This window comes from Nerophis lumbriciformis, linkage group LG05 (assembly GCF_033978685.3).
Source record: "Nerophis lumbriciformis linkage group LG05, RoL_Nlum_v2.1, whole genome shotgun sequence".
Lineage (NCBI taxonomy): Eukaryota > Metazoa > Chordata > Actinopteri > Syngnathiformes > Syngnathidae > Nerophis > Nerophis lumbriciformis.
Window position 1 is genome coordinate 50,992,495 of NC_084552.2, and position 26,129 is coordinate 51,018,623.

General features: G+C 40.4%; 1 protein-coding gene across 3 annotated transcripts in view; it reads left to right on the plus strand.

Annotated features, from left to right (window-relative positions):
• Window positions 1-26,129, plus strand: part of bltp3b (bridge-like lipid transfer protein family member 3B) — a 37,344-nt gene that overhangs the window by 3,044 nt on the left and 8,171 nt on the right. The window contains exons 2-20 of one of the 3 annotated variants that reach the window (XM_061959535.1): window positions 4,545-4,707; window positions 4,826-4,864; window positions 6,250-6,341; window positions 6,417-6,606; window positions 6,672-6,812; window positions 6,892-7,059; window positions 8,110-8,290; window positions 11,109-11,192; window positions 11,264-11,419; window positions 11,903-12,015; window positions 12,089-12,230; window positions 12,303-12,496; window positions 14,420-15,133; window positions 15,223-15,812; window positions 16,149-16,232; window positions 16,484-16,632; window positions 20,093-20,238; window positions 20,773-20,923; window positions 23,317-23,352. In XM_061959535.1, the coding sequence (XP_061815519.1) occupies window positions 4,545-4,707; window positions 4,826-4,864; window positions 6,250-6,341; window positions 6,417-6,606; window positions 6,672-6,812; window positions 6,892-7,059; window positions 8,110-8,290; window positions 11,109-11,192; window positions 11,264-11,419; window positions 11,903-12,015; window positions 12,089-12,230; window positions 12,303-12,496; window positions 14,420-15,133; window positions 15,223-15,812; window positions 16,149-16,232; window positions 16,484-16,632; window positions 20,093-20,238; window positions 20,773-20,923; window positions 23,317-23,352 (3,533 nt within the window). The remainder of the gene's footprint in view (window positions 1-4,544; window positions 4,708-4,825; window positions 4,865-6,249; window positions 6,342-6,416; window positions 6,607-6,671; window positions 6,813-6,891; window positions 7,060-8,109; window positions 8,291-11,108; window positions 11,193-11,263; window positions 11,420-11,902; window positions 12,016-12,088; window positions 12,231-12,302; window positions 12,497-14,419; window positions 15,134-15,222; window positions 15,813-16,148; window positions 16,233-16,483; window positions 16,633-20,092; window positions 20,239-20,772; window positions 20,924-23,316; window positions 23,353-26,129) is intronic. The other 2 variants (XM_061959536.1, XM_061959537.1) reach the window with 2 other exon arrangements.

Sequence of the window (26,129 nt, forward strand, 5' to 3'; positions counted from 1 at the left end):
CAAACGTGTCTACAACATTCACATTTCTGCGTCATGAGCATATCATAATTAATTATTGTGGCCATTCCAGACGGTTCATAATAAATAGGTTAGTGTTTTTCATACCTACCATTGTTCTCTGTTTGACTAATTTTACTTGATCAAACCTTTTCTAACATTCCACATTACCAAATCATAAAAGCGTGTTTGATTTGGGCTGATATCATATCGGATCAATATCAGTATTGGACAATACTCAAGGCTCCAATAGTGATACAAATGTATGTAGTGTGTGTGGGATGTCCGTTGGCCTGGGCCGATATTAAATTTTGCTAGACGATACTGTATATTGACCTACAAATGATTGCTCATAAACAATATTTTTGTCAACATTATTTTGAGACCAAATTAACCGCTGATGAAATAATACACAATAATAATGCAGGTGTGCCCCTTCAAATGCAATAAACGTTTATTTCTTGTTCATTTTATAATTGTAACTGGAATGTAAATTATTAAATATCCAAGTTAATAGAACAAACAAGTAATAACAATCAAATGTTTCCAACATTTTGCACTTCAATAAAAATTACAACCAAAAGCAATAAAATAGGTTCTGTCTCTATTAAGGAAGTGTGGAGACCCTCAAATACACACAACCAAAACAATAAATAAAATGGCTAAATAAAGCTATAGTGACCAACATTGTTGTTGTTGTTATTGCAATATTTTTGAATGTGCTCAACACACACTAAAATCTTTTAACCAACTGGTATTTTTTAAATATAAATACACGTTTAGATTGGGGAATTACCTTTCTTAATGGGGAACGACGTTAATGCCTCTTGTTTTCATGTTAGCATTTAAGCCAGCTAGCAAGTTAGTCTGTCCATAATCAAAGTGTGATTATCAATCACATTTTTTTGATAATGTTTTTGAGTTTTACAGCGGTTATCATTATTACCGTTTATGTGTATGTAACACAAACCGCAGCAGCTGCTGAGTTAATTTTCATTTATTGTTCCATTAATTGACTTATCGAATCTCAGCACAGGTTTAGATGTCCATAATTTTACTTCACATGTCGACAGGCTGAACGTTTTTTTTGTGCAGTTTTTTTTTGGTAATGTCATTTGTCCCTGGGGTTGGATTACTCCTCTTTTGTCACACAATATCAAATTGCTAATGTGGAAGCACGGCTGCCTGCCAGTGCTTTAAATTGTGCAGCATTTGGCGCCGACATGGACAGGAAGTGACTGATGGAGTGATGATGTCATTCAAGAGCATTTTCCTTGATTGGTGGTCGGAACAGTAGCTTACCATGTCATTATTCAGTATATTTAGTAGACGTGCGTGTTTGTGTGTGTGAGTGTGTGTGTGTGTGTGTGATGATTCACACTCTCTGTAGGTGTGCTCACATAGCCTCGGGCTGTGTTGTGGGTGTCAACAATTTTGTCTTGGGTGAAGACAAGACTCTTTGGGTTATTTTGAGGGCTACTTCCAAGTACTGACATCCCCTCATTGCATTGTTATGGGTCTTCTCCTTCACACTAACCTTCATGCTGTCTCCTCCGGGGGATAAATATTCCTCCACCTTCACAGAAGATGCAGGCATTGTGTTATTTTGTGTTGCTCCGGCTGGTTGGGAGTGTGTATTTTTATCCTTTTCACACTGCAGTGGCAAGAAGACAAAATAATTAATGTAATGATTCATGGTAATGTACATTACATAGTGAGTGCCATCGTAATAGTTATACTTGTTTTTCATGTTATGTAAAAATGTGGGTTTAATTTTTATAATATACGTCTTTTTTGGTGTAAATTACAACTTTATTTGTGTCAAATCACAACAGACCTCATGACATTTTCTTGTCTAAATTGGCCCTCGAGTGTGAATGTTGTCTATCTGTGTTGACCCCGTGATGAGGTGGCGACTTGTCCAGGGTGTACACTGCATTCCGCCCGAGTGCAACTGGCAACTGGCTCTAGTCCCCCCGCGATCTGGGTTTATTAATTTGCAATATTAAAGCATTTGTCTCCTAAACCTTGAACTTTATTGTCTTAAAATTGTGATTTTTTTTGTGTGTTTTTTCCAGAGCTTGACCAATATAGTTTTTCCAGAGCCAATACCAATGCTGATTAATTGTAGTCAAGGAGGCCGAAAACCGTAATTTGGAGCCGATATTCATTTGCAGCTAAACATAAATAGTACTATATAAATAGTACTATATACTGTATGTCGGTAAACCGCTTGACAAGGTTTTAAGTTGGGTTTTTTTAAACATTATTTTAATGTAAACATCAGACCAGTAGCGACATCGTATTTATTATGGCGCCAATGTGTTTAATTTATCACCAAACAATATCAGGGGATTTCACAAACACCTTTATTATGTGTGTCTAAGAGGAACATCAACATCTGGATTTCAAAATATGGGAAATCTCATGGGGATATTTCTACATCACAATTACCACAAGGTAATACATTTTTTAGCAGTTTATGGATTGTAAAAAAAATAAATAAAGAAAGAAGGCTGATACCGTTAAAAACAAGCCAGTACCGATATACGTCAAAAAGCCAAATATCGGCGCTTATAATCCATTGATCCATAGTATTTCCCCCCTTATTTTCTCATAAAAATATATAAAATTGCAACTTTCTTCCTGTAATACTACTTACTATATTTTAGTACAATTTTATTATAACATGGTGACTTCTTTCTTGTAAAATCATATCTTATAAATCTTACAGTATTATTACTTTATTTTGTACTATTAATACTATCTTTTATGAAGTTATGTGCTCATCCTTGTAATCAGTTTTTTTTAATTGTTGTTATATGACTTTTTTATTGTCATATTACTATTCTCATAAATTACTACTTTGTTGTAATATTGTTACTTTATTCTCATACAATTAATACGTTATCTTCCTAAAATTACTACTTTATTTTCATAAAAATACTATTTTATTTTCCAAAATTACTTCATTATCATAAATGTTTTTCTTGTATTAATTTTGTACAATTTTCCTTGTAAAATGACTACTTTATTCTCTTAAAATTAATGCTGTATTATCAACAATTAAATGACTGCTTTGTTCTTGTAATACTACTACTTTAAAAAAGTAAATTATTATTCTGGTAATATTACGACTTTATTCTAAAAAATTACTCTTTTATTCTCATACAATGTTTCTTTTATTTTTGTAATATAGTGCCTTTCGACTTGTAAAATTAATACTTTTTTGTCATAAAATTACTGCTTTATTCTTATTAAATTACTACTTTACTGTCATGAAATTACTATTATTACTATTATAAATGACTGTTATGTAATGTACTACTTTATTTTTAAAAGAATGACTACAGTATTCCTTCAAAATTACTACTTTATTTTAATACATTTAACATCCCTGCACCAAACGCCTGCCGCGCGTGTCGTTCAGAGGTGGTTGGTGCTTCACTTCCGTGTTCAGATTACGGTTAAGGTGCAGTGATAACATATCATTTAGATTGTCACTGTGCCTGATTTATTAAGTAAGATAACATACAATCTCAACAGAAATGAAAGACGTTCGGCAAGATGTCAAAAGGAGACTGCTTGTGAAGTTCTTTAACAGGTTACACATAACATTGATTGATGGACTTTATTTTCATAAAATTACTAAGGTACTATAATTTTGTAAGAATTTTCATGTAAAATTACCACTAATTGTATTACTACCGGTACTTTTTCCACATTAAATGATTTATTTATTATAGTATTGTAATTTATTCAAAACAACTATTTTACTGTCCTGTAATTGTGACTTTTTACCTATTTCCCATTTTTTTCTGGAATTATTCTCATAATTTCTCAACCTGTCATATTATCATGTCTGAAAGGTGACAATGTAAAATGTATCCCTTCTTACTCTCTATGATTGGACAGCAACATATTCAAAGTCTGCTGATTTATTCATGACATGGGAGCAATGAAAGCAAGTTAGCAACATGACATTTGATCGTGGGTCAAGGATGAATATTTCACTGGCAGACCTGAGACGCTTCAGCAGAACCATAGCAAACATTTTTGTTAGTGCGTTTGTGTGTGTGGCTCCAGTGTGCAGGTTGTGTTGCTGAATAATTCACAGAATTGGAGAAGAATGTGACGCTGGCAGGAGGAGGTGTGGACTGGAAAGAAACACTTGCATTGTGTTTCTAAAGCACTTTCAGTGCCATATGGAGCATTTAGTGTCAGGAGTATGACAGCCTGCTAGCAGGTCAGCAGTCACCAAGGGGTTAGAAACACTAAGGGCATGTTTGTTTAGGTCTGTTTACTTCAACCAAAAACACACAGTAAGTGAAAAAACTTTTGTGGATTTTATGTAAATCTTCAAACCGCTAACCACTTTGCGGAAGAAAGTGCCAATATCGGTGTGTAACTTCAAAATTCCTCAATAGAGCCATGCTTTTTATCTGTGTTCTTGTGTCCAAACCTAATTTTCACACATGCATCAACCAGCTTCTTCTCGAAAACACTAATCTCCAAATTGCCTGTCTCCTCTCCTTTGCGTCTGCCAGGTTTGCCAAGAACCTTTCCCCCGACAAGATCAACCTGAGCACGCTGAAGGGGGAGGGCCAGCTCACCAACCTGGAGCTGGATGAAGAAGTGCTGCAGAGTCTGCTGGACCTGCCCACCTGGCTGGCCATCAGCCGTGTGTGCTGCAACAAGGCCACCATCAGGGTGAGAAGCAGTACTGCATTTACTTGGAGAGAAAATAATACAATGACACTTCACGTTCCATTTTCTTCAGAAGATGAACCCAATAAATTTAATTCTATGGGGTTTTTTTACCCTGCAGATCCCCTGGACCAAATTAAAGAATCACCCCATCTCTCTAGTAAGTTTCATTCACTTCAACTAAGGCTGGAATATTACTAGAATAAGTAATATTATTAGAAAAACAAAGTGGTAATTTTGCAAAAAAAATATTTTTTTATGAGGATACAATAATAATATAAGAAGAATAAAGTAGTAATTTTACTAGAAAATTTTTTCAAAATATTACAAAAAAATAAAGTAGTAGTTTTATGAGTATGAAGTAGTATTATTACGTCAATACAAGAGTAATTTCACAAGAAAAAATTACAAATGTTATTAAAAATAAAGTGGTAATATTTTTTTACAAGAAAAAAGGAAACATTCAACAAGATTAAATTAGTAATATTACAAGATTAAAATATTATTTTAGGAGAATAAAATAGTAATATTTACAATAAAAAGTCATTAATATTATTATTAATATTACGAGAGTAAAGTAGTACCGTATTTTTCGGAGTATAAGTCGCACCGGAGTATAAGTCGCACCTGCCGAAAATGCATAATAAAGAAGGAAAAAAACATATATAAGTCGCACTGAATGAAAAAAACTGCGACTTATAGTCTGAAAAATACGGTAATATTACAAGACTAAAGTAGTAGTTTTAGGAGAATAAAGTAGTAATTTTACAAGAAAAAAGTCAATATCAAGAAAAAAACAGTTTTTTCAATGTATGTGTCATTTTTATTTATTCTATTTTATATTTTAGTAGTAGTAGTAGTAGTAATATGAGAGTAGAGTAGTAAACTTACAAGAATAAAGTCATTTTATGGCAAAGTAGTAATATAAGGATACAAGTAGTTTGATCAAAATAATGTAATATTATATTAATGAAGTAGTAGTTTTAGGAGAATAAGGTAGTTATATTCAAAAAATAAAGTAATAATTATTTGTCAGAATAAAGTTGTAATATAATGAAAATAAATTAATAGTTTTAAGAAAATACAGATGTAGTTACAGGAGAATAAAGTAGAAATATTACAAGAATAAAGTAATAGTTTAAAGAGAATAAAGTAATAGTTTAAAGAGAATAAAGTAGTTTAGGAGAATAAAGTAGTTCTAGGAGAATAAAGTACTGTAGTAATATAACAAGAATAAAGTGCTAATACTAAGGGTGTAGTTTTTCATTTACTCCACAAGATGGCAGTAGTTACATTGAAGGTATGATGAGTCGTCAGCATCCAGCAACTTTGTTTAGCTTTGCATGCACTGTAAAATGTTGCTACTTAGCTGTTGGTGTGAAAGTCATTGGTGATACACTTACAGAACTACTACATGACCATGAGAGCTACGTTTTCCTTTTCCCACTTTCTCATGGACTCCACAACATTAATAAATAAGTACTTGTTATCTATAAAAGGACAGTGGAATTAACAGTTTCGGTTCTTGGTGTGCTTCCTGTTCAGACTCTTGACAAAGTGGAAATGGAAATGAGCACCTGCGATGAGCCCCGCCCCCCCAACGGCCCCTCTCCTATAGCGACAGCCTCAGGTCAAAGGTGGGCGATGCAACAAGCACAGGAAGTGAAATTTAACCACATGACTCCTCAGTGACGACATGCTTGTTTTCCCAGTGAGTACGGCTTTGCTGAAAAGGTGGTGGAGGGGATGTCCCTCTCCATCAACTCCATCGTGATCCGCATCAGCGCCAAGGCCTTCAACGCCTCCTTCGAGCTCTCCCAGCTGCAGGTCTACAGCGTCAACAACAGCTGGAGCATCAGCGACCTGCGCTCCACCCGTATTCAGGACCCTCAAAAAGGCGAGGTAGGCAGAGGTCCTTATTTAGCCGTTCTGGATCTTACGGCGCTAAGAGGCTCGTGTTTGTCCAGATCCTCACCTTCAAGGAGATCAGCTGGCAGATGATCCGCATCGAGGCCGACGCCATTCACAGCGCCGAGCACGAGATGCTGAGCGCCCCTATCCGCCTCATCACCAACCAGTCCAAGATCAGAGTCACTCTCAAGCGACGGGTCAGAAACACATCTGAACAGTCCTGTTGTACCTTCCCGAGCGATGGAGTCACGTTAGCTGTTCTTCCCCCCGATCCAGCTCAAGGATTGTAACGTGGTGGCCTCCAAGCTGGTTCTGATCCTGGACGACCTGCTGTGGGTGCTGACCGACTCCCAGCTGAAAGCTATGGTGCAGTACGCCAAGTCCCTCAGCGAGGCTATGGAGAAGTCGACGCAGCAGAGGAAGAGCATGGCGACAGAAGACCAGGTGCAGATCAAATACATAAAAACTACAGCTTTTTCACCTCCAATATGATCCCGATAATAATTTGTCATAATATCAGCACAAATCATCATACATACTTTTGTTATTTTGCGATGTGGAATGTTAGAATATGTTTGATCAAGTAAAATTACCCAGTGAACAATTGCAGGTATGAAAAACATTAACCTTATGACAGACTAATGCGATCTTTAAATTTAAATTGGAGCGGTAATTAGTTTTTATGGTGACAGCTAGTGGCCACAATAATTCATTAAGTTACGCTCACGACGCACTGCGGACACGTTTGTTACTGGATACTTTCTGATACGTTTCTGCCTTAGAGACTTTGTATGTGTAAGTAATATGCAACTATAATTACCGGGGTAGAGTGGCTGTGCCAGCAACCTGAGGGTTCCTGGTTCGATCCCCAGCTTCTACCAACCTAGTTACGTCCGTTGTGTCCTTGAGCAAGACACTTCTCCCTTGCTCCTGATGAGTCGTGGTTAGGGCCTTGCATGGCAGCTCCCGCCATCAGTGTGTGAATGTGTGTGTGAATGTGGAAATATTGTCAAAGCGCTTTGAGTACCTTGAAGGTAGAAAAGCGCTCTACAAGTATAACCCATTTACCATCTCATTGATACTTGTTTATATCGTCAATGTGATGTTTTAGACCGCAATATTGTTCAATGAATGACACTTACTACTAATGTCTAGCTTGTGTGCTTAGCTGTTGTGTAGCTGCTAGCTCCGAGGAGCCTATAGCCTACCATGTTTACCTTTTGTAAATGACTTGACTAAAATAGAAGAAAAGACCAATGTTTTGTGCTTATTTGAGGACATTTAGATGTTAACTGACTGTCCAGCTTTGCACAAGTAAATGTACTCCAGGACTGTATTGAAGATTGTAGATGCAAGCCAATATTAGCCGATATTTGTTTTTGCTGATATCAGACCGTTCTCCAATATCAATTTCGGAGCGGGACACTCCTAATAAAAGCACAGTATGTTTTACGTCAACTCTCTACTTGAACCTTTTTGTCTTGTGCGTGCCAGGTGTCGTCCGCCCCACCTTCATCCCAGCAGGTCCGCATGCAGCAAACGTCCACGGCCGCCGACCAGAGCGCCACCATGGCCAAGCTGTTCAGCGACAACGACGTGTGCGAAACGTCACACCACCTGCAGATCATGCACCTGGATCTACACATCTGCGACGACATCCACGCCGCGGACAAAGGTGGTCACGCCCTACGCTTGCTTATACCTTCTTTGTGAAGACAATGTAACCTATCTAGCTTTGCAGGCGCTTTGAAGTGTTGCTACTTAGTTGTTGGTGGTAGACTCGCTGACTTTGTTCAAAACGAATCTCATCAGCGCTATTATTGCTGGCTGCTCCTTAGCGTTGTTACAACTTAGCTTACTTAGCACTGTTACTTACACCTTTGGTTCTGTTGCTGCTGTGGTGTACAATGTCAGACCTGCCAACGTGTACACATTTTGTCTCTTGAAAACTGGTCTAACATTTGGATAATACTCTTGTGTCAAAGCACCAGCATACACGACATCGGCTTATTCCTCCCCCTGTTAACCCCTTAGCATGCACCACCAACAAAATCTAACTTTGATTGTAAAGACTGTGATTGGTCGTCACTTGTTCAGAAGGTGTACAGCCCATCTCTGATTATCTGTAAACGCCTTCTCTGATTTCAGGCCAAAATTTGCAGTAAAAATTTGATAGTTCCAGCTGCAAAAACTCCTTCTTTAATCACCATAGTTTGTTCGGGACAAAGGAAGCTAACAAGCTAAATAGTCGACGAGAGAGTGGTTGTTCACAGAATTGACGTAACGTCATGCGCTCAAACCGATGGAAACTAAAAAAGCATGGGTGTCCAAAGTTCGGCCCAGGGTTATTTGTGGCTTGTTGCTTGTTTTTTTTTTTGGCCCACTTCACGTTGTAGGAATACAATTAAACTCATTAATTTACTCCCAAAATAAAGGCCAGTAATATACTCCTTAATAGGGATGTACCGATACAACTTTTTTTTACTTCCGTTATGGTACAGATAATGTTGTGATACAAAATCAGCACGAGTAAATCATGCTTTTATTATTTCTTAGTGTGAAATATTAAATCAATAATATTAAATTGAAATTAGTCAAACAGAGAACAATAATATTTATGAAAAAACTAACCTATTATCATCGTCTGGAATGGACCTATGCCCTCTTCAATTAAGTTGAAGTGGAGTGGTAATTGTTTATTTGGTGACACCTAGTGGCTACAATAATAGTGCCTATTTTGTGCATATATTGACATGTTTTTAATGTGCAATAAGTTAAATAAATGATAAATGGGTTGTACTTGTATAGCGCTTTTCTACCTTCAAGGTACTCAAAGCGCTTTGACACTACTTCCACATTTACCCATTCACACACACATTCACACACTGATGGAGGGAGCTGCCATGCAAGGCGCTACCAGCACCCATCAGGAGCAAGGGTGAAGTGTCTTGCTCAGGACACAACGGACATGACGAGGTTGGTACTAGGTGGGGATTGAACCAGGGACTCTCGGGTCGCGCACGGCCACTCTTCCACTGCGCCACGCCGTCCCCGTTAAAGTACCAATGATTGTCACACACACATACTAGGTGTGGCGAAATTATTCTGTGCATTTGACCCATCACCCTTGATCACCCCCTGGGAGGTGAGGGGAGCAGCGGGCAGCAGCGGTGGCTGCGCCCGGGAATAATTTTTGGTGATTTAACCCCCCAATTCCATTTAAGCTCTATATGCAATATGAGTGTTAATACTGTCGTATTATCATCTTCTGTAGTGTATCTTTAGTGTACAATATGTGTACTTGCATTGGTGTTACTAGAGTTTTTATTTTTCATAATTGTTTTTCATTTTAGTGTTTTTATGTTTTTATTACATTCTACGCTGTGCTGTATTTAAAATCTGCACTGCAACTGCAGGATTACCTGGTTTTGTGTATTTGGGATTCTAATAACTCCCAAAAACTTGAATCCAAACCATGGAGACGAGGCGTAGATATTATTAAAAAGCTTTTGCCTCTTTATAAACAAGCATTTTGGAACTTGAGGCTTTAGTGATATATTTTGCTGTGGTTATCTCCATATACGGTAGAGGTTTTGCCAAAGAGCTTTGCGCAAGTTCGCCATTTTAAGTCAGTTATAGTCAATAAATTCATTTTTTCCCTTCATCCTCTTGTTGCTATTTCTAAAAAAACGTAGCATATAGTTCTAACGTATATCTGTCAGTGGACTCCATATGGAAGTGCTAAAAACTACAACATGGCTGACGAGTTGGTAGCACAGTTGAAAGTGGCTTGGCTTGTAGGAGGGCTTCGGCATGTAAATAAGTCAAAACAGTGTTTTCTGAAGAGACAGTCAGAAAGCGGCTTGAAGATGGTCTGTAAAACCTAATCTATGCAAAATTATGAACAAAGCACCACTGTGACATGTTATGTAGACCACAAGAAATTTGTTTTAAATGTAGAAAACAATTCAAAACAATTAATTAAATTAAGCTCATAATGCAGTAAATTGAATAATGCGGACCCGTTTGTTACTGGATACTTTCTAATACACTTCTGCCTCGGATACTTTTTATGTGTCAGTAATATGCAACTATTATTATTTGATACTTAGTATGTTGTTTTAGACTGCAATATTGTTCAATTAAGGACATTCCTGGTTTGTGTGCTATTGCGTGCGCAGCTGTTGTGTAGTTGCTGGCTTCTTGTAGCCTATAGCCTACCATGTTTACCTTCTCTTCATGACTTGACTACAATAGAAAAAAAGACCAACCTTGCGTGTTTATCGGAGGACATTTATATGTTAACTGTCCGTCCTTGCACAAGGAAACTCGCTGGAGATTTTACCCCGCAAGCCGTGTATTTCATACTTGCTATTTTTGCTGATATCGGATTGGGACAGCCCTACTTATTGATAAATGACCATGTGGTCAAAGGGAGCTATGTTTTCCACTCCACTTTCTTATGAATTTTCTTTTTTTTGGTTTCATTGCAGTGATCAATAAAAGGATCACTGGTGGAGCCATGCAGCTCTCATTCAGCTCCATCACTCTGGACTACTACCCATTCCACAAAGCAGGTGGGAATCCTTCAGAGATGGTGTTTCTCTTCAGCGTCTTGACTCTCTTCACTCTGTGTCTGTCCAACCAGGTGACAGCTGCGCCCACTGGATGCACTACAGCGAGGCCACTAAAACCAGAGATGGTTGGGTACGGAGCCTCCTGGATGAGTTTAAGTCCAATGTGGAGATGCTAAAGAGTGCGGTGCGGAATCAGCAGGGAGTGGCTCCGGCGCACAGCTCACCTGGTAAACACACACTCAACTCCATGGTTGTGAGGGATTAAAGTCCTCACACACACACTGTGGGTTTTTCTGTCCCCAGTGTCCCTTAGGGACGATATTTATTGGCCTATTGGAGTAGGGCTTAGGGAGGCAGAAGGAGGCCTGGTAGAGTGGAGCCCACAGTCTCCGGCCCAGTGCTGCTGGTGCCTAGAGCCAGGTACCACGGTGTGGTGTGTGTGCGGTGATACACACCTTGTGTGAGGCTCAGCGGTCTCAGAGCCGTCTATACAGAGAGTATGAACAACTCGGTTTCAGAGGAGGAAAGGGCCCAAAGAAGACAACATAACCTGTCTAAGGTTTTGCAATATTGAATTTATCATTCTCTTGACCAATCAGAGAGAGTATGGCCAAACAATCTCTTAAATGACGGCTCTGAGCAGTCGCCCCCTTTGAGATCTCCTGGTGGTCCCTCTTCGTATCTCTTCGACCAATCTTCTTTCTTTTCAGGGAAAATCAACACCTCCTCCAGCACAACTTTCAGTGCTCCTCCTGAGAGCTCCAAGGCCCAGCTCATGTCCAGCTCCGTTGTCCTCAGGATGGCGGATTTCAGCATTTACCAGGTCAACTGTTCGACCAAGCAGTGTTTTTCTCTCCATTTGTCCAGTTAACATTTTGGGTTGTGATGGTTTTTAGGTGTCCACAGCAGACCAGCGTCGATCCAGTCCCAAGACCATGATCTCCTGCAATAAGAAGTCTTTGTACCTTCCTTCTGAGATGCCGGCCATCCATGTGGAGTTTACAGAGTACTATTACCCCGATGGAAAAGACTATCCGAGTAAGACCTTTTGTAGTTTATACAACCTAAATGTTGTTTTTTTAACACCGCCTCTTCCTGCTGTTTCTTCAGTCCCTTGTCCCAACCTTTACGCCCAACTGAACGCCCTGCAGCTGGTCCTGGATCCTCGCAGTCTGGTGTGGCTCAACCTTTTCGCCCTGGACCTCAGGCAGAGTCTGGAGCAGTTCATGGATATCTACAAGCTCAACGACTCGCAGAAGCCTGACGAACACGTTGACATCAAGGTGGACGGCCTCATGCTGAAGGTAAGCAGTGAACATGAGAGCTTAAGGGGGTGTCTGCCAAATGTGGAATTCCAATGCGTTTGAAATATGTACATTTAAATTGAATTGGCTCCACTGCACAGGATGTTGAATTGGAAGTGGAACTAAAAAATCCCAGCGGAAATGTATGAACGCACCGACTTGCTACTTTTTGGGCTGTTTTTTTTTTTAAAGTCAAATGCTAATTATGCTAATAGCTAGCATGCTAACAGCTACCATTCTAACCAATAATACAAAAATACCATAAATTCCGGACTATAAGCGCTACTTTTTTCTACACATTGAAGCCTGCAATTTGTAAAATGGTGCTGCTTTGGATTTTTCTTCGCTGACGGCCATAATGCAAATAGTTAAAAAAATCAAGCAAAGACACTGAAAATGTGTGTTTTTGTTTGTGATACGGTGCCATCTTTTGGACGAGTTTGCTCACTGCAGGTGCTGCAGTGCCATTCTTTGTATAGCATTTAACTAAATGTACAATTGCCATCCCATCTTCTAGTCATCTATAACGTTCTACATGTATTGATTCTTCATTCATCACTCCAAGCAGCATTTGTAAGTTTACAACATAACTAAAACAATTACTAAACTTTCTCATTTGTGGTGTCTAAAAAGAGTGTTTTCATGCATATGTGTATGTGCTATGGTAATGTAAAGAAGCCAGCGTTCTTACAATTAGCTAATATGCTAACCCGTTTGACTGTTTGTGTTAGTTTTATTAACTCACAAAGACATTCTTTATGTATCGTTATAGTTTTGTAAATTCACCAAAACGTCACAGTGGACTTATTGAGTCTGTTTAGCTGACTGGAGAGCTAGCTTCTGCAGCTGGTGGGTAACTTCTGATTTGTGGCGTTTTACTGCCATGTTACAGGCACCGTTTGGAAACAGTATGTAAATAAACATGTACAAAATCTTTCTGTGTAAATAACTAATTTAATTACATGTGTACATGTCTGCAATTTATAGTCCAGTGTGGCTGATATATGGAAAAAATGTTTTCTAAAATTTAGTGGGTGCGACTTATATACATACCAGTGCGCTCTGTTGTCCGGAAAATACGGCAAGTACCAAAAGTGCCAAGACAGTTCTATAGCATCCCTACATCATGCCTTCTATTTATTTGTATTTTATATTAAGTATGTACCAAAAAGTGCCAAGGCAGTTCTATAGTGTTCCTACATCATTATCAGTGTATATACTTGTCCAGGGTGTACCCCGCCTACCACCCGTATGCAACTGAGATAGGCTCCAGCGACCCCAAAAGGGACAAGCAGTAGAAGATGGATGGATGGATATTAATATGTAGATATGAGTAATGTAGAATTAAATTAATTGCAATTCAGATCAACTAATTTTTGTCAAGTAACAGAAAGCTTTTGTCACATTTATATTTATTTGGCTTAAATACTAAAAATAAATATGAAACATTTACCTTTCATTTTGAATACTTCGATAAAGTAAAGCATTCTGGAAAATAAAGTACTTTTCCACAATTTGAAATAGGGCTGGACAAATAATCAAATTTGAATCACGATTGCTATTTTGACCGCTCACGATCATAACAATATTATAATCGGGGGAAAAAAACGATTAACGTAGTTTCTTGAACCTGTAATGGTGAAACGGATGAATGAGCAAATAAGTGGAAAAAAGACCATGTCTACTAGAAGTTTGGGATCTCACCATGGTTGCTATACTTTTTATTTGACACAGCGCTAGTATGTCTAATCAATAATCACTAAACTCTAAGCACCTGATCAATTGGAATTTAAATTATTTTTCATCTTTGGAACGTCCATTCAAATTCATGGAATGTAATTGGAAATTCCGGAGACAATTTCAATTATATTTGGAATTTTGCACAAGGCTGTTGTCTCCTACGTCTCGTTTCTTTTTCTTCAGCTGGTGATCCCTGCCGATCGAGACCCTTCCTGCCCGCCCAACCTGCCTCGCTCCATCTCTGTGCAGACGTCAGAGATGGTGGCCACCAACACACGGCACCCGGCCAACTGCACCCGCGCCCACCTGGAGGCCCTTCTGCAAGCCTTCCAGGAGGAGCCCTTCTTCTCGTCCTCGTTCGTCTCGTTCCCTCGATCATCCTCGTCCCTGCCGCTCCTTCACCCCATTTTCCACTACCACGCCCACGAGCAGGACACCAGGCTGCACGACATCTACCGGGGCCTGGTGGTGCCCACCATGGAGGCGGACGCCCTCAAGATGCCAGCCGCCGCTGACTTTTGGGCATTGCACTTTGCACAATTCTGGGTGGACTATGAGGGTACCCACAGTGGGAAGGGGCGACCGCAGCCTTTTGTGGACTCCTTCCCTCTTACCGTGTGGGCATGTCAGCCCGCAAAGCTCCTCCAGCATCAGGAGAAGCTGAAATCAAACATGTCCCGAAGCACTTCTGTGGAGACTGCTGGCCGCCTGCAGCGGAAGCGCCTCTTGAAGGAGTACTACAGCACGGACAGCGCACCCACGCCATCTCACTGCCCGGCGCCCAGCAACGGACTCCATAAGCCGCAGTCAGTGGACAGCTTGCCTTCCTCGTCCTCGCCAAGCAAAAATGCAGATGTGCAAGTGCTGGTGTACGTTCAGAAGCATTTAAGTGCTCAGGTATGTTCACGCTGGACGTGGCAATCGCTGTGGGACGCTTTACTGCAATATGGATGTGTGTGTGTTTGTGTGTGTGTGTGTGTGACCAGGTGAGCCATCGGCAGTACGTGTTCCTGATGCGTCTCCAGCGCAGCATCAAAGCCCTGCAGAAGACCCTGCAGCAGGACCTGGAGGAGATGGGCTCCAAAAGAGACCGCAAGGCTCCGACGCCACATCCCGCAGACCACCAGCCCTTCACCGCTTGTCTGGGCCTCCTGCTCAAAAGCGCTGAGGTCTCCCTCCTCTTAAAGCCTGTCCCCCAGCCAGAAGGCTCACAGTCTCCTTTGGGGTCCGAGCTGTCCCCTGCGGAGAGCAGAGGCACCTTGGAGCCGGGGAGCGACAACAACAACGCCGCCACCCATGGCCGGCACGAGGGAGCAGCCAAAGCCTCCTCCATTGTGGACCAGCTGTTGTGTGCCGACGGCACCGACGATAGCAGAATGCAGACAGGACAGGAGCCACTAGTCCCCATGTCGGCTGCGCGCACGGACACAGATCACAAGTCCTCGCTGGAGGAGAGGACTTCTGGGAGGTGCAGTTCAGATGAAGGTGGAGAAATGTTTTTTGACGACAAGACAGGCACAAGCGACCCTCTTTGTGAGGACAAAGCCGCCGCCAAGATGCCACAGTCGACATCCAGGTATTTATCTTCCCCCGCATGGGCTCGTTAATTTTGTCGGACACCGAGCAGACGACAAAATGTCCTCTTCGATCCACAACTAAATCTGCCTGTGCTTCATGTTCTACTGAGAACATGAGCGATGTGTCTGTCAATATGGACGACCACCTCACCATGCTCTCATAATTCTTCTGCGCCATTTCCCATTTCATCAACAATCTGTGCTAACTTCCTTTTTTGGCCTCTTTGAGCGTGGCTTTAACCCTTGCAGCTTGTTTGCGCGTGTGTGTGTGTGTGTGTGTGTGTGTGTGTGTGCGTGCGCGTGTGTGTATTTGTGTGTGTTCTCTCTCAACCAAGGAAAGGAAGTTTGTCTGTCGTTTCTGATCTTCTCAGCTCCTCATCTACCGGCAGATCCACCTCCCTTTATTCCATGTCCAACATGTAAGGCCCTCGTGGATCTGCGACTAGCTGTGCTAATAACCAGTGTGTGTATGTGTTTGTCCGTTTTGTCCTTGGACTTGCACATAACATAACATGCTTATATTTGCATGTGTGCATTAAACGCTGTCTCTTTGTGTTACATCTAATAGTGTGTGTGTTTGTTGTCCACTTGTTAACTAGTCACGCATGAGCGCTGTTGTTTTGGACGTAAAGTTGTGTGTCGTATAAAAGCGTGTGCCTGTGCGTTCTAGTGGACGCCTGATGCGGGACCGATCCCAGTCCAGTTTCTCGGTGTCCTACAAAAACATGAAGAAGAGTCCGTCCCTGCAGTCGCTGGACAACATTTCAATAGACAGCTGCCTGCTGGAGGACGGGGACACCTTCAGCCTGATGGAAAGAGGTACACACACACACACTATTTGACACAACTACTTTCCTGCCTAAACCTTGAAAGAACTAAAACAGTCGTTCTCAAACTTTTGTTCTACCGAGTACCACCTAAAAAAAAAACTTGGCTCTCCAACTACCACCATAATGACCAACATTAAAGTACAGTAGTGCAAAAGGCCTAAGTATTCATTAAAACAAGGCAGAGGCTATATTTGACAAGTATACCGTATTTTTCGGACTATAAGTCGTAGTTTTTTTCATAGTTCGGCCGGGGGGTGCGGCTTATACTCAGGTGCGACTTATGTGTGAAATTATTAGCACATTACCGTAAAATATCAAATAATATTATTTAGCTCATTCACGTAAGAGACTAGACGTATAAGATTTCATCGGATTTAGCGATTAGAAGTGACAGATTGTTTGGTAAACGTATAGCATGTTCTATATGTTATAGTTATTTGAATGACTCTTACCATAATATGTTACGTTAACATACCAGGCACGTTCTCAGTTGGTTATTTATGCATCATATAACGTACACTTATTTAGCCTGTTGTTCACTATTCTTTATTTATTTTAAATTGCCTTTCAAATGTCTATTCTTGGTGTTGGGTTTTATCAAATAAATTTCCCCAAAAAATGCGACTTATACTCCAGTGCGACTTATATATGTTTTTTTCCTTCTTTGTTATGCATTTTCGGCCAGTGCAACTTATACTCCGAAAAATACGGTATTTAATATTTTTGGCCACTGCAACATTACATACAGTTTGAATTTAGAAAAAAAACCCACAGTACTTTAATCAAGTGATTCTTTGGCATACCACTCGATGGAGCCCGCGTACCATTAGTGGTACATGTACCACTGTTTGAGAATCCCGGAAGTAGAAAATATGTCCTTATTTAACAGACTAACTGGTAAACCTAGCCAGTAAGCTAATTAATGCATTTTTACGTGTTCAAAACTGCAGGACATATTGTCACTTTGACATGTTGACATGTTTGTATTTCTCAACAACACTCAGGAAGCTTGGCTTGCTTCATGTTGTTAAGTTACAATTGAGCTTTCTGATTTTTTTGTCTGCTTAAAGGGGTCATACTACAATTTTTTTTCTACATTTAAAACACTTCCTTGTGGTCTACATAAAATTTAATTTTCTTTTTATGGTCAAAATGTTGCATAGAATGTAGGGATGTCCGATAATATCGGGCTGCCGATATTATCGGCCGATAAATGCTTTAAAATGTAATATCGAAAATGATCGGTATCGGTTTCTTAATTATCAGTATCGGTTTCTAAAAGTAAAATGTATGACGTTTTAAAATGCCGCTGTGTACACGGACGTAGGGAGAAGTACAAAGTGCCAATAAACCTTAAAGGCATTTCCTTTGCGTGCGTGCCGTCCGAGTCACATAATATCTACCGGCTGTTCTCATCACGAATTAATGCAAGGCATACTTGCTCAACAGCCATACAGGTCACACTGAGGGTGGCCGTATAAACAACTTTAACACTTGATTGATTGATTGATTGATTGATTGAAACTTTTATTAGTAGATTGCACAGTGAAGTACATATTCCGTACAATTGACCACTAAATGGTAATACCCAAATAAGTTTTTCAACTTGTTTAAGTCGGAGTCCACTTAAATTGATTCATGATACAGATATATACCGGTACTATCAAATATATACTAACATCATAATACAGTCATCACACAAGATAATCATCAGAGTATATACATTGAATTATTTACATTATTTACAATCCGGGGTGTGGGATATGTGCCACACTGTGAACCCACACCAAACAAGAATCCATCCATCCATCCATCCATCCATTTTCTACCGCTTATTCCCTTTGGGGTTGCGGGGGGCGCTGGAGCCTATCTCAGCTACAATCGGGCGGAAGGCGGGGTACACCCTGGACAAGTCGCCACCTCATTGCAGGGCCAACACAGATAGACAAACAACATTCACACTCACATTCACACACTAGGGCCAATTTTAGTGTTGCCAATCAACCTATGACAAACACATTTCGGGAGAACATCCGCACCGTAACACAACATAAACACAACAGAACAAATACCCAGAATCCCTTGCAGTACTAGCTCTTCCGGGACGCTACAATATAAACCCCCCCGCTACCCCCTACCCCCACCCACCCCAACTCCGCCCCCCTCAACCTCCTCATAGTCTCTTTCAGGGAGAGCATGTCCCAAATTCCAAGCTGCTGTTGGGATTGATAGATAGATAGTACTTTATTGATTCCTTCAGGAGAGTTCCCTCAGGAAAATTAAAATTCCAGCAGCAGTGTACAGAATTGAGATCGAATTTAAAAAGTAAAAAGTAAATAATGGGGGTATAATTGGAAACAGAATAGAAAAATATTACAATAACAATACAAATAAAAAGCAACAATGAGAATAAAAATAAAAAGCAACAATGAGAATAAAAATATAACAGTAAAATAAGAATATAACATGAGAAACTTGGCAGTAGTGACCATGTTATGAAAAAGTATTGCACTGTTATTGTTTTGAGGCATGTTAAAAAAAATTATGCACTTTGTGACTTAAATAATAAATATGGCAGTGCCATGTTGGCATTTCTTTCCATAACTTGAGTTGATTTATTTTGGAAAACCTTGTTACATTGTTTAATGCATCCAGCGGGGCATCACAACAAAATTAGGCATAATAATGTGTTAATTCCACGACTGAATATATTGGTATCGGTTGTTATCGGTATTGGTAATTAAGAGTTGGACAATATCGGATATTGGTAAAAAAGCCATTATCGGACATCTCTAATAGAATGTTTTGCAGACCATCTTCAAGCCGCTTTTATAAACGTCTCTTCAGAATGCGGGTTTTGTATGCGATCTTATTTACGTGCCTCCACTTCGACTGCGTCTTCACCCTGTCATGTTTGTTGTGGTTTTTAGCGCTTCCATAGTTAGCCTACTGACAGATATAAGTTAGAACTATACGCTACTTCGGAATAGAAATGGCAACAGTGAAGGATGCATGTATGAGCCAGTCTGCACCACAACGAGAGGATAGAGGAAAATAAGGAACTTATTCACTACAATGGCAGACTCACGCAGAGCTCATTGGGTAAAACTCTACCATATACTATATGGAGATATCCGCTGACGTCACCAATGGGGAAAAACGTCACAAATGGGGAAAATTCCAAACGGCTTGTTTGAAGTATGAAGGAAGTCAATATTGTTTTATAAATATCTCCGCCATGCCACAATGGTTCGATTTAAAATTTGTGTGACTTATGCAGATTCCAAATACACGAAAACAGGCACTAATAGGTGGTTTTGCATTATAGGTCCCCTTTAAAGAAGCCACTAGCTTCCACTTTTACTTGTAACCAGAAGGTGGCAGCATTGTGCAATATTACAGGGAACTTGTTTTTTGTGTGTGTGTGTGTGTGTGTGTGCCCTGCACAGATGACATGTCCATCTCAGGATTTAAGGCCACTGTCAGCGAGCAGAGCACCGCCGACAGCGCGCCTGTCCCAGAGCAGGAAGACGCTGTGTCACCGGACAGTGTTAGCGCAACGTCGCAAAGCATCGACGAACCCTCTAAAGACATTGTAAGATGATGGTTGCTTGATGTGCATGCAGGGTCAAATAGGACAAATTAAAATGAATAAATACATCTTTAAATAATTATTTAAATATGTCATAGATTATTTATAATTGGAATTAAATACATAGATGGTATTTGATGTGTCATCTATTTAACGTAAAAGTACATTTTATCATATAATTTATTATTTTAATATTTAATAAATGTTTTATTAATTTAATGATGTATTTTCATGATTTGATTATTCCACAATTTAATGAATTATTTACTGACTTTGATGGTTGAGTTGGACAGATAAAATACATCCATGAAGATACATGTTCATGAAATAAATAAATCACCAAATAATGAAATCAGCTATTAAATGATAAATAATTAAATGTATTTTTACATTAAATAAATTAATGACACATTAATATTTTAATGTATTTATTTCCAATTACAATATTGACACATTTAAATTATTATTAAAGTTTGGCCTATCTGACCATCCGCAGCTGTGTGTGCGTATGTGGTCTAATTATTGTGTCTCTTCCAGGTGTCTGTGCTGGTGCTAAAGGTGCACTCGGTGTGCGCGGGCATGGAGGCAGTGGGCGAGAGCTCCGCCCTGGCTCTGGAGGTGGACAAAGTGACGCCCAGCCAGCTGGGCAACGTCAGCCTCAGACAATACCTCAGCAGCCGCAGCCTGGGTAAGCTAACCGCGGTGCAGTGTGTCATGGTTTTCACAAATGAGGCTGAGGCTAATCAGCCTCAACACATTTGCACACTGAAGGCTACGTACGTTATGGCGCAGTGTCGTGCCTCTTCTTCCTGTTCCTGTTTGGAGTGGGGTGAGCGTGGGACTTGCAATTCTCTGATAAGACCCTAAAAGCAGTGTTTTCATTAAGGGAAGCTACCTCAGTTCTCGTTGACTAGCTATGTAACTTCCTGTGTGCTACGAGTCAACAATGGCGACTGAAGCAACGCCCTTGTTAGAGCTGAGACTAGTTGATGTGTGATATTCATATCATATTCATGCAACTGTTCATATTTGTGTATTGCGTATTTGCGACATTTTGGAGCTTTCATGGAAGCGAAAAAAACGGAAGTGATGGCTCAAAATAAAAAAGCCAACCAATCACAGCTCTGCGGTCTACATTGCTGTATAGCAGTTTTTGGAGGTGCACGTCAGGCTCTTCCAGAGGGTTTGGAGGGGGAGGAGCGAGCTGGTGTGTGTGTGTGTGTGCTGGAGCATAACGGGACAGGCAAAAATGAGTGTGTGGGTTGGGGCACTTATAAAATGGGGCTAAGACTTTAAGAGGCACTTTTTTTAATCAATAACCCAATCCCTTTCTATTTGTACACAAGAAAGTCGATGACTGCAGGAAAGCATGAACAGACCTGAACTACCCCAAATAAGAGCATCTTCCCCTTTAACGTCCCAATGTACCCTACAAGAGTCTTACCCGTAAAAGTCCTGCTGCTCCCAAAGGTCCAAAATGTACCCGAAGAGTCCGGGGGCGGTGCCAAGACCAGGGGCCCTTTTAGAGTTAAAGTTAAAGTACCACTGATAGTCACACACACACTAGGTGTGGTGAAGTTAACCTCTGCATTTGACCCATCCCCTTGTTCCACCCCCTGGGAGGTGAGGGGAGCAGCAAGCAGCAGCCGCGCTCGGGAAACATTTTGGTGATTTAACCCCCAATTCCAACCCTTGATGCTGAGTACCAAGCAGGGAGGTAATGGGTCCTATTTTTATAGTCTTTGGTATGACTCGGCCGGGGTTTGAACTCACAACCTACCGACCTCAGGGCAGACACTCTAACCACAAGACCACTGAGTAGGTGCATTTTGGGTGCAATTCTTTTGGGAACCGTATTCATCATTGGGACCATTTAGGTTCATTTGGGACCTTTCCGGACCTCTCCAGGGCCTAATTGGGTTCAATTCGGACCTCACGGATACTTAGAAAATCAGGCAATGTTTAGGATAGGATAAAATTCACCCTCCTGAGGGTAGGGAGTAACATTTTTCAAGTCACGTACAATTCGATTCTGATTCTTAAGGTGGCGATTCGATTCACAATAAATTCTTGATTCAACAAGAGTCTTCAAACCAATTCCAACAATATATTATTTAGTATACCGTAAATTATAATGAAACCTTTTTAAAAACATGTTACAGGTTACAAAGGCTCTTCTTTGCTCCTGAGCTACAGTATATGTGCAGCGAGTAAGCGTGCAGATGGCCTCACAAGAATTGGTTCTTGAAAATTCTGAATCAAATTTTTCCCGGCCTACCAACGAGGCTTAAGAGCACTCACTAGGGGTGCCATATAAAATATGAAACTCAATTCTGATTTAATTTTGATTCCAAATTTTCAAGAAACCTTTTTTTTAAATAAAGTTTTTTTTAGGCTTTCTCAGCATTTACGTGCTGAGCGTCAAATTGAACTGTCAGTTGTAAGATTCACATTCTTCCGTCTGTTCGTCCGTCCATCCGTCCATCCATTCAACCATCCACCCATCCACCCATCCATTTTTTATCGCGCTTATGTTCATTCCGGCCACGGGTAAGGTGGAGAATATCCCAGCAGACTCCCCCATACTCACACTGGTCAAATCGTACCCTGCTTGGGCCTACTTGACACCTAAGGTCCGATACATTTGCCTAATGTGAGTGCTCTGATCTGTGATAGAGTTTGGACTACTTTCCCTTCTTCGACTGGGAAAGGAGAGAACACCATTGCCCACACACACACACACACACACACACACACACACACACACACACACTGAGTCATAGAATTACTGTAATGCTCCTCACAAGTCCTTAATGTTAACAGACATATTTAATTATACGGATAAAATAGAAGGACTTGAAATAATCTGCAAGTCAAAACCTATATACCGGTCTTGCTCGTCTGTGACTACAGTGATGTGCATATTTAAAACATGTAATGACCCCCGCCACTTTACACAGTAGAGCTAACTCCAAACATGACTGGAAATAATACACCAATTTAAGGAAATTGCACCCACGTCCAGTGCGGTACGAATGGCTAAGTCTAAGTCTTATGATTTACCTTGCTGTAACCCCACAGGTGCGGTGTGTTCAATGCCTGCTCAGAGCAGTCAAGGTAACTTATGTGTCGCTTCGTGTGCATGTCTGCGTGTGTGATACTTTTCTCTTCCACTCAAATGCTGTTTGACTTTGCTCGCGCCGCAGCCTTTTTATTTGATGGAGGTAGGGTTGTCAAAAGTATCGATATTTCGATACCAAGTCTGTATCGACACGCACAAATTACATTAATAGCTGCTTTTCTCAGTATCCGGAGTACCGAATACTGTACAACATCTTTTCCTCTGCGAGCTGCGTCAGTTCTCACAGTTGTGAGCACTGAGTCAGGGTAAGTCCGCTTCACAACACACCTCAGACGCGCCTGCTTTGCCAGACGAAGCAGAAATGATCTTTGAAGCATGCAAGTCAACATTTATCACTTCTATAAGTGCGAAGAAAACACAGCTCAGAGACTCTTCTGTTGTTTGGCAACACTTTGAACGCCACAGATTTACTCATATCTCCAGGAAGGCAAAGTGTGGCCTTGGGGTCATTTTCTGAACGCACCTCTTTTTTATGGCACATTGGAGAAATAAAAAAAACTAAAGGGAAAAATAGAGCAAAAAGGCGTAACGTAATGAAAAAATGCTGAAATGTTGATACTAATGGCGAAAAAACCACAAGACTGTGTCTTTCAATATATGTTATAGCCTTTTTATTAACCTATTCTCGAACAAATGACATGTCACACGACCACCACATTAAGAAAATATTAATAACAATATTGTTTGTGTTATGGACTTGAAGGCTCCACACCACTGCTGTTCTTTTTAGAATGTAAAATAGTTGACTATTGTTGTTATTTAAGATCATATTTATGAGCACAGTATTGTTTGTTTTGATATACTGTAAGACTGTTCTACTGATATTTAAATTAAGTGCACAAATATGTTGAAGCACAGTAATCTTAAATACTTGACACTTTGAAACACTTTTCCATAAAATAGTCAATATAAATGTACATGGGTTTAGTTTTTTATTTATTGTTGTAGTATCGAATAAGTCTTGAGAATCAGGGAATTTACGGTGCATCCGGAAAGTATTCACAGCGCTTCACTTGTTAAAGTTAAAGTACCAATGATTGTAGCACACACTAGATGTGGCGAAATTATTCTCTGTATTTGACCCATCACTCTTGATCACCCCCTGGGAGCAGTGAGCAGCAGCGGTGGCCGTGCCCGGGAATAATTTTTGGTGATTTAACCCCCAATTCCAACCCTTGATGCTGAGTGCCAAGCAGGGAGGTAGTGGGTCCCATTTTTATAGTCTTTGGTATGACTCGGCCGGGGTTTGAACTCACAACCTACCGATGTCAGGGCGGACACTCTAACCACAAGGCCACTGAGTAGGTTCTACCTTTTGTTATGTTACAGCCTTATTCCACAATGTAATACCTTTTTTCGTCCTCAAAATTCTACACACAATACCCCATAATGACAATGTGAAAACGTTTTTAGTACTTTTTGCAAACTTATTAAAGATAAAAAACTAAGAAATCACATGTACATAAGTATTCACAGCCTTTGCACAATACTTTGTTGATGCACATTTGGCAGAAATTACATTCTCAAGTCGTTTTGAATACGATGCCACAAGCTTGGCATACCTATCTTTGGGCAGTTTCGACCATTCCTCTTCTCAGCAAGCTCCATCAGATTGGATGGAAAGTGTTTTGGCGCTCAGCCATTTACAGATCCAGATGTTTAATTGGATTTAAGTCTGGACTGTGGCTGGGCCACTCAAGGACATTTACAGAGTTGTCCAAAATCCATCCCTTTGATATCTTGATTGTGTGCTCAGTATTTCACAATAGTGCTGTTCTTGATGTGCAATGACAATAAAAGCCTATACTTAGATCGTTGTCCTGCTGAAAGATGAACAGTCTCCCCAGTCCAAGTTCAAGAGTGCTCTGGAGTTTTTATCTAGAAAAGTTTTTATCTTTCCCTCTATCTTGACTAGTCTCCCAGTTCCTGCTGCTGAAAAACATCACCAGAGCATGATGCTGCCACCACCATGCTTCACTGTAGGGATGGTATTGGCCTGGTGATGAGCGGTGTCTGGTTTCCTCCAAACATGATGCCTGGCAATCACGCCAAAGCCTTCAATCTTTGTCTCTTTAAACCAGAGAATTATGTTTCTCATGGTCTGAGAGTCTTTCAGGTGCATTTTGGCAAGCTTTTTTTAAGAAATGGCTTCAGTCTGGCCTCCCTACCATACAGACATGATTGGTGGTTCGCTGCAGAGATGGTTGTCCTTCTGGAAGGTTCTCCTCTCCACAGAGGAATGCTGTAGCTCTGACAGAGTGACCATCGAGTTCTGCATCTGGGCTCACTTTTGAGCTTTATGGCAAAGGCTGTGAATACTTATGTCCATGTGATTTATTTATTTTTAATAAATTACATTTAAAAAACATGTTTCCACATTGTCATTATGGGGTATTGTGTGTAGAATTTTGTGGACAAAAAACAATTTATTCCATTTTGGAATAAGGATGTAACATGTGAAGCGCTGTGAATACTTTTTGTCACGGCTGGTTACACCAGGCCGTGCCCGTTTGTTGGTGTTCTCCTGTGTTTTGTGTTGGTTCCTGTCCTGTGCTTTTCGTTTGGTGGCCCTTCCTGTCATGTTGGTGTTTTTTAGTGACCGCTTCACACATCTTGCCCAGAGCATTTCCTCTCACCTGTTTTCGGTTTGCAATCAGTTATATTTAATTCTATCTGAGCCACCATTCTTTGTCGGGACTTTGTTTGGAAATTATAATCATTCATGTGGACGCTCTTTCCTCCTGCCGTGAGT